Source organism: Armigeres subalbatus, chromosome 3 (assembly GCF_024139115.2).
Source record: "Armigeres subalbatus isolate Guangzhou_Male chromosome 3, GZ_Asu_2, whole genome shotgun sequence".
Classification (NCBI taxonomy): domain Eukaryota; kingdom Metazoa; phylum Arthropoda; class Insecta; order Diptera; family Culicidae; genus Armigeres; species Armigeres subalbatus.
Window position 1 is genome coordinate 28,210,115 of NC_085141.1, and position 12,540 is coordinate 28,222,654.

The 12,540-nt window shown below is 41.3% G+C and overlaps 1 protein-coding gene across 1 annotated transcript in view; it reads right to left on the reverse strand.

The window, feature by feature from the left end:
* Positions 1-3,559: 3,559 nt before the first annotated feature.
* Positions 3,560-12,540, reverse strand: part of LOC134221546 (uncharacterized) — a 187,399-nt gene continuing 178,418 nt past the window's right edge. Inside the window, exons 4-7 of the mRNA XM_062700740.1 lie at positions 7,146-7,379; positions 6,655-7,082; positions 6,286-6,596; positions 3,560-3,754 (exon numbers count right to left, since the gene is read on the reverse strand). Of these exons, the coding sequence (XP_062556724.1) occupies positions 3,560-3,754; positions 6,286-6,596; positions 6,655-7,082; positions 7,146-7,379 (1,168 nt within the window). The remainder of the gene's footprint in view (positions 3,755-6,285; positions 6,597-6,654; positions 7,083-7,145; positions 7,380-12,540) is intronic.

Consider the following 12,540-nt stretch of genomic DNA (forward strand, 5'->3'; position numbering starts at 1 on the left):
TGGCCGCTATTCAAGAAAATTGATGGTCCAGATCCGGAGAACGTGAATTCCGAGCCGTGGACCCCACGACCAACACTGCATTCAAGTATAACATCTATCACAGCGGCGGCGGAAAAGCAGAGCATGGAGTTGGTTTCGTAGTGATGGGCAAGCAGATGAAGCTGCGGTGGAAACCCATTAGCGAACGAATCTGTGTGTTGAGGATACGGGGCAAATTCTTCAATTACAGCCTAATCAACGTTTACGCACCGACAAACGATAAATCCGACGACGTGAAGGACACGTTTTATGAATGTTTTGATAAAGCCTATGGAGAGTGCCCAAAGCATGACGTGTAAATTGTTATCTGAGACGCTAATGCTCAGGTCGGTAGAAAAGATTTTTTTCGTCCCATAATCGGTAGGCAGAGCCTTCACTCCGCTACCAATGATAACGGCCTACGGCTAGTAAATTTTGCTGCTGTCAGAGGAATGTTCATCACTAGCACCAACTTTGCACGAAAGAATATCCGAAAGCACACCTGGAGATACCCAAATGGTGAAACTTGCCACCAGATATACCATGTTCTGGTGGATGGACGCCATTCTCGGATGTTATCGATGTGCGGACATTCAGAGGTCCGTTGTCAGTAAAATTCTTTCACGGTTGTCAACTGTATCGAACGAAAGATCACAGCGAACGATGCGTTACAATATCCAGCGATGTACGGCGGAAGGAGTATCGGCTGAGTACCGCCAGAAGCTCGACGAACGGATAAGTGCAATCAACGTTAGCGACAACATCAACGATCTATAGGAGTCGATCCATGGAGCGGTGAGCACAACAGCACGAGAAGTGGTAGGCACTGCACAGAGGCAACCCAGGACGGGTTGGTTCGATGTTGAGTGTCAGAGAGTGACAGACGAGAAGAACGTTGCCAGAAGCCGGATGTTGGTGTCGGGTACCCGATCGAGTAGAGATCGGTACAAGGAAGCAAGAGCAGCCGAAAAACGAACCTACCGTAGGAAGAAAAAAGAGTACGAAGAACAAGTTATTAGTGAGGCGCAGGAAAAAATGGAGCAGAACGATATGCGGAGGTTTTATGAGTCTGACAATGGCGTGCAGAGACATCTCCCGTCATGTGCAACGACCAACAAGGGAATTTGCTGACAGATATGCCCTGCTAGCTGGTTGGACGGCCTCATTTGTCCTCTATTTAAGAAAGGGCACAGACTGGAGTGCGCCAATTATCGAGGAATAACCCTCCTTAATTCGGCGTACAAAATTATGTCCCGTGTTCTGTTCAACAGATTGAGACCGCTTAAAGAGTCCTTCGTCGGTGAATACCAAGCAGGTTTTCGTGAGGACCGATCAACGACGGGTCAAATGTTCACCCTGAGACAAATCCTTGATAAATTCCGAGAGTACAACTTGCAGACACATCATCTGTTTATTGATTTCAAGGCGGCGTACGATTCAGTGAGACGGAATGAATTATGGCAAATTAAGCTTGAACATGGTTTTCCGGCGAAACTGATACGGCTGATTCGTATAACGTTGGACGGATCGAAATCAAGTGTAAGGGTTGCGGATGAAATATCGACGTCATTTGTTACCTTAGATGGATTAAAGCAGGATGATGCACTCTCGAATCTACTGTTCAATATGGCGCTCGAGGGAGCGATTAGGAGAGCTGGTGTGCAAATAAGTGGTACCATTATCACAAAATCGCATATGCTCCTGGGATTTGCGGACGATATCGATATTCGGGATTGATCGCCGTGCCGTGGAAGAGGCTTTTGTGCCTTTTAAAAGGGAGACAGCGAGGATTGGACTCACGATCAATATCAGCAAAACGAAGTACATGGTCGCTGGCAATCAACGTGGGTTCATTAGTGGTGGTGGTAGTGAAATGGTGCTGGATGGTGAAAAATTTGAAGTGGTAGAAGATTTTGTGTATCTTGGAACATTAGTGACGTGCGATAATGATGTTACCCGCGAGGTGAATAGACGTATTGCAGCTGCAAATAGGGCTTATTGCAGTTGAAGAGGACCTGAGGGCGCTCAATGTTCAGGGCGACTGGAAGCGATTGGCCCAGGATCGAGTCCAGTGGAGACGTTTTGTCTTGCTTAATCCCACTAAAATGACGATTATCAAGAACTTTTTGTTTCTATTTTTATTATTTTTATCGTGATGTAGAAAGATGGTTGCGTGTTTAGAAATATACATCTAATAGTGACTATAGCATGGAAAATCACATGCAAATACCCGAAAATCAAGTACCCGAATGACAAATACCCGAGAAATTGCTTTAGCACTATAAAACGGAATGCCATTTGGCGGAATATAGTAAGGATTAATTATCATTGAAATAGTTATTTAATTCTACTAATTTACACGTTACTAGTATTTAGCCGGATTCTAAATTGTTTTGGAATACGGTATCGAGCTTTCCATGATCTTTATTAACAGCTTTCGACGGTGGGCTGACCATCAGCTAGTGTTAGAAAGTACAGTGACGATTGATTGTCACACACCGATAAGCCGCCATTACCAAGCATGGAAAGATTGATATCCATGCTCTAGAAATCCAAAGATTTTTTTTGTTATATTACATTTAGATTTAAACAGTTCACAAAAATAGATATGTTTTTGGTTGGGATTGCATTTATCTACTAACTTTTGCGTACTAATCAACAATGATAGTTCAGGGAATGTACGAAATTTTTGTTTCTAAAACAACAAATGTTTAGTTTGAACTGATTTTGTAGCTAATGCCAACCACCTGATCGAACATAAAAATCTTCGTTTTAAGTTCAACATCAATGGCTCGAAGTCAAACACTTCTTCCATAATAAGCACAATGGTTGCAACACTAAGTTCAAAGTGTCACCAATTTTAATAGATTTTGTTATGGAAAATTTGCTGCACAGTGTTCATACGAAAAACTTTCAAAGATCTTTCAACTAATAAATAAGTAGCGACTTAATGCGTTGGATCGGATTTTTAATGTGGTTTGTTCTCACGACTAGAGTGGAATGAAAGCCAGTTTCTATTTGTTACATCGAATAGTTGATCGATCAATCGACACGTGAGCAGACAGATTCAGATTAGCGAAAGATCATGGGGGTGTGGATGTAAAGAGCGGAAAATCCTAGTAGAACGCGATCGTGAAACATATTAGTGGTTTAGTGGTCGGTTTTCCGACAAAGAGTTCTAAGCGGGATGGGTCTACTCTACGATAGAACAGGAGTGCGTTGAAGTATAGGAATAAATATGGCTCTTTCGTAGATGTGAGTTGTTTTGATTTTTCAGCTCATTGAATTAGGGCGTGTAACAGTGCATCTGTTCAAGTCAAAAGGTTCTAACATGTGTGTGAGGTAGGCCGATAATCTATACAAACGGATCGAAAATGCATATTTACCCTTGAGTGTCTCCTCCCTCTTCGGCCACCAGCAGTTCATACTCCTGGGCGGCGTATCGGTCCCAACTGAGAGCTGCTGTAACAAAAATCCGGAAACCAAACGAAAAGCGTGAAACGGGGAAAAAACATCAACATTAATATTGGGCGAACTATTATTATAACGGTCGGCTGAAGCCGACTGCGGTTCCTACATCATCATTATCACGCTGCGCAAATGGATCCCGCTGTTCGTGCTCCATGTACTTCTCCAGATTGAAGAACGTATCGAAGAAGATGGGCGTCATCTTGCACCGTTTCAGATCGGCGAGCGTGACACAGCCGGGCGTGGTCGGTTTGATCATATCCAGCATCTGGAACGAATGGAGGTTCTATTGTTAGTCGGGAAACGTAATATTAATCATTACAATTACAGATCGATATCTTCCGGAATCATCAATGTTGATTCATCAAATAGAAATCTACTAAAACTGTTTTTCGTAGTAAATGTTATGGTTAGATGGGGCCCTCCTTAGCCGTGCAGTAAGACGCGCGGCTACAAAGTAAGACCATGCTGAGGGTGGCTGGGTTCGATTCCCGGTGCCGTGTGGGGATGTAATGCCAATAAGAAGAAGAAGATTATGAGTAGATCAATAAACTGATCCTCGATTGACGAATACAATACAGTGAAAACATTTTTAGATACAGGCAAATCTCCATGAGCCGATATTGAAGGATGAAATTTCAGGAAAGAATTCGGTAAAAATTACCGAGCAAATATCAACAAATTAAAAAAAAAACCAGAGGAATAGTTCGAGGAAATTCGGATGAATTTTACGTGGAAATTCGAATGAATTTCCTGTAAAAATTCGAATGAATTTCCTGTAAAAATTCGGATGAATTTCCCGTGGAAATGCAGTAAAATTCCCTATGAAAACTCGGATGAATTTCCCATGGAAATTTGGATGAATTTCCTGCGAAAATTAAGATGAATTTCCTGTGGAAATTCGGATGAATTTCCTGTGGAAATTCGGATGAATTTCCTGTGGAAATTCGGATGAATTTCCTGTGGAAATTCGGATGAATTTCCTGTGGAAATTCGGCTGAATTTCCTGTGAAAGGATGAATTTCCTGTAGAATTTTGGATGAATTTCCTGTGAAAATTTGAATGAATTTTATGTGGAAATTCAGATGAACTTTCTGTGGAAACCAGGATGAATTTCCTGTGGAAAGTCGGATGAAATTTCTCTGGAAATTCGAATGAATTTCCTCTGGAAATTTGAATGAATTTTCTGCTGGAAATCGGATGATTTTCCTTTAGAATGTCGGATGAATTTCCTGTAGAAATTCGGATGAATTTTCTGTGGAAATTCGGATGAATTTTCTGTGTAAATTTGGATGAATTTCCTTTGAAAATTCGGATGAATTTCCTTTGAAAATTCGGATGAATTTTCTTTAGAAACTCGGATGAATTTCCTTTGGAAATTCGGATCAATTTCTTGTGGAAATTCGCATGAATTTCTTGTGGAAATTCGCATGAATTTCCTGTGGAAATTCGGACGAATTTCCTGTGGAAATTCGGATGAATTTCCTGTGGAAATTCGGATGAATTTCCTGTGGAAATTCGGATGAATTTCCTGTGGAAATTCGGATGAATTTCCTGTGGAAATTCGGATGAATTTCCTGTGGAAATTCGGATGAATTTCATGTGGAAATTCGGATGAATTTCCTGTGAAAATTCGGATGAATTTCCTGTGGAAATTCGGATGAATTTCCTGTAAAAATTCAGATGAATTTCCTGTGGAAATTCGGACGAATTTCCTGTGGAAATTCGGATGAATTTCCTGTGGAAATTCGGATGAATTTCCTGTGGAAATTCGGATGAATTTCCTTTGGAAAATCGGATGAATTTCCTGTGGAAATTCGGATGAATTTCCTGTGGAAATTCGGATGAATTTCCTGTGGAAATTCTGATGAATTTCCTGTGGAAATTCGGATGAATTTCTTGTGGAAATTCGCATGAATTTCTTGTGGAAATTCGCATGAATTTCCTGTGGAAATTCGGATGAATTTCCTGTGGAAATTCGGATGAATTTCCTGTGGAAATTCGGATGAATTTCCTGTGGAAATTCGGATGAATTTCCTGTGGAAATTTGGATGAATTTCCTGTGGAAATTTGGATGAATTTCCTGTGGAAATCGGATGAATTTCCTGTGAAAAATCGGATGAATATCCTGTGGAAAATCGGATGAATTTCCTGTGGAAAATCGGATTAACTACCTGTGGAAATTCGGATGAATTTTCTGTGGAATTTCGGATGAATTTCCTGTGAAAATTCGGATGAAGTTCCAGTGGAAATCAGGATGAATTTTCTGTGAAAAATCGGATGAATTTGCTGTGGAAATTCGGATGAATTTCTTGTGAAATATCGGATTAATTACCTATGGAAAATCGGAAGAATTTCCTGTGGAAATTTGGATGATTTATTTGAAATTCATTCGAATTTCCAAAGGAAATTAAATTAAATTTCCAAAAGAAATTCATTCGAATTTCCAAAGAAAATTCATCCAAATTTTCAAAGGAAATTTATTCAAGTTTTCTAGTTGAAATTCGGATAAATTTCCTGTGGAAATTCAGTTGAACTTCCTGTCGAAATTCGGATGAATTTCCTTTTGAAATAAGGAAGCAGCACCCGTGTAGATTTTGCTCAATTTCTCATGGAAATTCGAAAGAAATTACGGGACTTGTGCAAAAGTTTTCCGAAATAATTTTCCATAGAAAAACTAAAGAATTTCATGGAAAAAAACGAACAGAACTTTCCTCAGACATTCGAATAAAAAGAACTTCTATTTGATCCAGAATTTTTCTATATAACGCTTTTCAGATAAATAATCATTACACGTACCTGGCACAAACAGTCTTCAAAGGGTAGCGTCTCGATTCCGAGCGATTCCATGCGGTGCTGTTGTTCCTCGTAGAAGTACTCCAGCTCGTACATCGACAGCATTCCATCGCCGTCAACGTCCATGCACCGGAACCAATACTCGATGGCCGTCGGGTGTGTCTTGTCCTCTTCGGCGAGCAGGAACCAAACAAAGTCCGTGTAGGACATTTTCGGTCCGTTGGGACCCACCACGATCGGGTTGGCATTGCCCCGCCGCGGACCGCGCGTCACACAGCCGGAGAAAATACGCTCGATCATGCGGGACGATAGTGCTAAAAAGTACTCCGATTAGGATTTTCACGATAAAGGTATTTCAAAGTGCTGACTTACCATGATCGTTGTGCCGGGCCAGATCCTGTTGGTCAATGTACAGGTCGTGATCCCGGTCTAGCTCCCAAAACTTACAGTAAATGACGTAGAAGTGCTCATAGCTGAAGTACGCCATGATCTGGTTGATATCTTCTTCCTCTTCCAGCAGTTGTATCACATCGAGCAGGTTGCTCTTCCGCAGTTCTGGTACAGTGATCTTCCCCGTCCAGCTACGGTTCACATTGTAGTAGACCCGGGCTATCACCGTGTGGACGTACCGCGAGTGAAATTCAGCCGCTTCCTTGAGGAACGCCAGGCCCGGGTGTGTGTCCACGACATCTTGTATTAGCGAGGCAAAGTCTTCCGGCAGGATGTATGGCCTGGTGCGATCCCCTCGGGACATGATAAATGTGAACCGGGACGCCGGGTCGTGGCAGAAGGAGGTCATCCTGTAGGGGAATCAACAGATTAAGATATCTGACGAAATGACGGATCACACCAGAAGTACTTACTGTCGCCAGAAGCTAATGAATTTGTCGCCATTCACGCAACCGCTGGCAGTCAGCGGGGTGCACATGAATAGGGGAACCCGCCAGTAAAGCGGCACTTGGCACATCGTGACAATCATATGGAACTTGTCTCGGGGGCACTCGTAGTTGGGCAGATTCTCGAAGACCTGCTCCAATCGCTGCATGGTCGTTTCCGTCGTGATGGCCGGTGGAGGTTTGCCATTCGGGAAGTGGAATCTGCAAGAAAACATGATGCAGAAAAATTGTATGAAAATGGGCAGTACATAGGTTCATTATTTGAGCGGTGCTGAAATTTATTTTGAATAAACTCTATGTATGAAAGAGTGTTCATTTATAGTAAACAGCACAGCGCTCAAACGTCATTGTGATCATTCGATGCACCTCCCCATTATGCATCTTTACGTCACATTTGAACACCCAAAACAATTATGTGTGACATTCTTTGTATTAAGCATTTTGTATCAAATCTCGCATTCAAACCGACCAGAGAATGTCATACTTCTTAATACAGCTCATTGCATTGCAAGTCGGTTTATTTGGTTTCGATCAATACATCCAAACGAATCTCGTTGGCTCCTCCTAGAACAAGTATATGAATCGTGTACAGCAATATAACTTTAACCCACACGATCTTCCCGATTCCATTTAGCTTGATGACGGAAAAGGACACAAATATGCATGGTGCTTATTCCACTCGTATCACTCATTGCTATCCATGTTACCCTTCCACTTGTTACATCCGCATAGTATGAAACGTGGATTATGATTGCCTTTGGCCGCGTCGTTCCTCATCTGGTAAATAGTCCAGATGGTTAGCGCGTCAGTCTAGATGAGCTAAATGTGGAGGGTTCGGGCTCAATACTCGTCTTTGACCGAATTTTTTTGTAAGGTTGCTGAGGTTGTCGAGTTATATAGCATTTTCCTTCTCGATGGGGGAGTGTAAAATTAGATCCAATGTAGACACTAACACACACATAACCAGTTCTTATTTTCTGGTGACCGGAGACCTAATGCAAGGGCCTGCCGTTTACTTAATACAATCTGTGCATATGTCGCAAATTATGGCAAACTGTACGCGAAACTAATGCGAGACTGCAATAAAATGTTGCAATCTCTGGTTGGGTGAATGGGCAGTAGGCCGTCCCTAATTTTGCAAAAGTGCGAAATGTATCATATCTGGAAAATGTTCGTATTAATGAGAAATTAAACCTACGTCTTTGATCGCATGTATTACTGGAAAGCCTTATTAGCACACCTTTATCCAAGATGAATACACCACTAGGTGTTCCAATCTGCCAAATTCACGATTCAGCCATCTTGGATTTTAGTATGGGAGAGCCAGCTGGTTTGTTTTGGTTTTGTACTGAAAATGAATTTTTCACCCCCGCCTTCTTCTCTTCCATAAACTTGGCAGATTGGAGCACCTAGTAGTGTATTCATCTTGCCTTTATCAAATAAAGACTTTCTATCCTTATTATTCAGGAAGTTTTATAAGACATACACAGAAAAAATAATGAAAAGTAAACAACGCGTAAAACTTGGCATGCGGAAATTTACACTATTCTACGCTGAAATTCTGCCCTTCCTAATAAGAATGCTTACAACTTGTATACAATATTGAAGATCCACGTCAAATATTGTATATATGTAGGTTGTAGGCTATATCCCGTGTGGAATTACTTGGGACTCGAGAAATATTTACAGAGTGGGGTGATCAAATGAGTGCTTGAAGTTTTGTCCAATGCAAATGATATCTGGCCCAGTCTGCAACGGCGACCATGCCATGGCGACTTGGGAATATATGGATCCGAGCCGGCAACGAGTAGCGACAGTAAAAATATGTGATCGTGTTGTTCACTGCTAGAAAGAATTCTGCTCTATAAATCACAGAAAAAAAGGTTCAATTATTCTTCCACCCCGCCAGTCAGTCTGCAAATGCGAAAGCGAAGACAAAACCGCGCTTCTCTGCAGAAGTCGCACGCGGTTGACAATGAGGTTGATTTCTTATTCGCAAACAAGATATCGCGAAAGGCGTCAATTTCCTTCAAGGATAAATTCCTTTCTTTGTTGGTTGTAAATAGTCTGGGTCTGGGCCGTACAAATTTAGGTTGAATAGTCCGAATGTTTTGATAATGTTATGTGCCTCAAAATGATGTAAACCCCAAAGATAACTAACTAAATCGCAGTTCCTTTTGAGTAAACTAGTATAACTTCAATTTCTAACTCATATTTTTTAAATTATGCGTCTGGTAATCGCTGTAGTAAATGAAACAGAAGCTGAGCTATTGTAAAGTCCTTTACTCTTAAGCTTCGATTTTTTCCTTAACATTTCGAAGAAACATTTGTATATTTAACTTTTTTGCAACAGCGAATCCCGTACGAACGTTTTCTTTTACAATATAATGCTAAAATTATTTCCCAGCTCTTGAAACGTCGACTCGCCAGATTCACTGAATCACTTTTTGATTATAATTCATTCCGCCAGTTTGACACGTGCCAGTAGCACAACCAATCACCATCCCACACACTCCCCACCATCTTCAAACTAACTGCTCTGTCAGCCCGGTCCCTTTATTTCACATGATGCGGAGATGCGGTAGACAGTCCCCGTTCAGCGTTTTTATGAATGAAAGAAAAGTGGCATTTTTTGGTGCTGACTGAGTTTCTGCACTTTCCTGCGCTGCTGGTCCGATGCAAAACACCGGCTGAGATTGAGACAGTTTAAATATGCGGACAAAGGGTAAACAGGATTTACGAAAGCTGAAGTGACGAGAACATCGCCTGAACCGGGCGATACCACTCTCAAGTTGAGCAAACACTCATCGAAACGAGGAATATATAATTTAATTTGTAAAATGTATATCTGCCGACTAATGGCCGTCATTTTCGTCTGTGCCGTTCAGTTTTTCTGGTACCGTTTTTTAGCGATTAATGCACATTTAGCAAACAGAAATGGTTTAGTATTACATGTCTGGCGTGAGTCATGATTACAGAAAGTGCATTTGAAAAATTTGAAGTGGGATACTATTAGAGGATATAAATGAATGAGATTGTAGCTCATAAAAGCGTATCGTTCAACCAGATTGAAGTTGGATTTTTTTTCCAATTTGTCCGTTTCCATTTAGCTCGGTATTTAGTCGCATCGGCTATGTTAAGCGTACAGCATGGCTTGACTCGAACCACACTGTATGCGAAAAGTTAAATACAAAACTCATTTTAATCGGTCACACGACGATTATCATCCGAAATTGTGGTGATGTGCCCAGTACACCGCAAACAATATAATGATATCAGTGGCTTCTACCGGATAGTAAAGTTACAGATAATGTGCCTTCACCCTTGTACAGGGTGGCAACGAGAATATCTTGTCAATTAAAATGTAGCATTCCCATAAACATATATAAACTTCTTACGAACCGAAACGAAATATACTTTATCAAAACGTCAAAATGATGGTATAGACAGTGTGTCGATGCTTGTGGGAACGCATGGTACATCATCAGTTGCTGTTGGACAGATTTCACGTAGGTTTTTTTTCTTCTTCTACACATTAACCAGACTTGATGATCGTTGATTCGATTGAAACTTGTCACATATTTTCGGTTTGGAGACAAACCATTTTCCACTGATTTAAAAAATTCGACCTATGTGCTTTCGAGCAAATTAATTTAAAAACGAGCCAAAAAAAAGCTTCTTAAAAACCTTTTTTATTTTTAACATCTCTATCGCCCTGATGTTGTTAAAATGTGTGTTTTGAAGTCAAGATTTTGTGGTAAAAATTTAGTGGGAAGTTTTTTTTTCAAACTATCATTTATTTGGAAGGCTCATTTGCCGTGAAGCGTTACGGAGCCGGACTCATGTTTTTGAATACAGTTTTTCATGATTCTTATACACTAATGTTAGTTTTGGGGAACCGAAAGATTCGCGGGTTGGTCGAGGTTAGGGAATACAATCATACAATAGGAATGGAAGGGAATTTATGGTGCTCAATTAATTACAATGCTGATGTTCAAACAGTTGAAATCCTAAGCGATTTTTCACTTCTGTAACGAGACAAACATTTTTTTGGGAGATAACATACGAATGGGGTTTAACGGTACATAACAAGAGGAACATACTTAAGGGATTACGACAGCTAAAGGGACGGGTGGACGACGATTACAGTCTAACATCAGCAACTTTCAAAAATTGGTGGACAATGGACATGTATTCGAGATCAACACTTTCCTAATAGGCTTTGGCTACCTTCCTCGGACCCGAAGATGTTCAGTTAGCGCAGATCTGGGACCACGATGCTCCTCGCACGCCCACACGACATGGTCAATGTCTTGATAATCTGCGCCGCAAGCACATCGATTGCCTTCTTAGATGTGCATTTAAAGTGTAGTGATTGGACATTACACGACACATGGTTCGAATGAAGTCTCGTCCCAAATTCAATTTTTTGAACCATGGCCGCTTCGACACATATTGGCAAATTCAGTATAGCCATATAGCCATCTCCCCATTTGTCCATTTTTGTTGCCAGCTGATCAAGGTTTTCTGACGAACTAATGAGAAAAATTCTTCGAAGGTGATTTGCCGATCGTAAATATCACCTTCCATAGCACCCACCTTAGCCAAAGAGTCCGCTTTCTCATTTCTCGGGATCGAGCAATGAAAATAACCGTGAATAACCGTTTTGATAAAACGCTCAAAGCGTTCTTTATCCCGTTTAGAAGATACGCTGAGTGCTTCACCGGTTCCATTGACCGAACAGCCTCCAATGAAACTTAGACTGTCGGTGAAGATGAAGAAGTGCTCAGGAGGTAGGGATGCGATTTGCTCGAGTGAATAGTGTATAGCTGCTAGCTCAGCAGTATACACGGAACTAGGCTCTTTCAACTTAAAGTAGGCGCTATGAAAAACGTTAAAAACACCGAAACCAGTGGAGTCATCCATTTTTGACACGTCTGTGAAAAAGCTTCTCTCCTCGCTAGCGTGCCCGTATTTGCTTGCAATATTGGAGGAATGACCTCCGCACGAAGGAAGTCTGGTATTCCATGAACCTCCTGCTTCATGGACATACCAAAAGTAACAGAGGAACTGTTAGAGTCTAAGAAGTTAGCACGATTGGTGTTTACAGAAGAAGGGCTTACCTCCAGCGTTATGTACCAGCGGTAAATACTCATGAATCGAGATTGAGGGTTTTGTTCGAGCAGCTTCTCGAAGTTGTCAATGACCAATGGATTGAGAACCTCACAGCGGATGAGGAACCGGAGCGATAATTCCACGAAACGATCTGTCAGCGACAGTACTCCCGCAAGTACTTTCAATTGGTGGGATATTGTGGTAAAAATGTTTTGGGATAGTTCAACGTTTACATTATTTATCGATT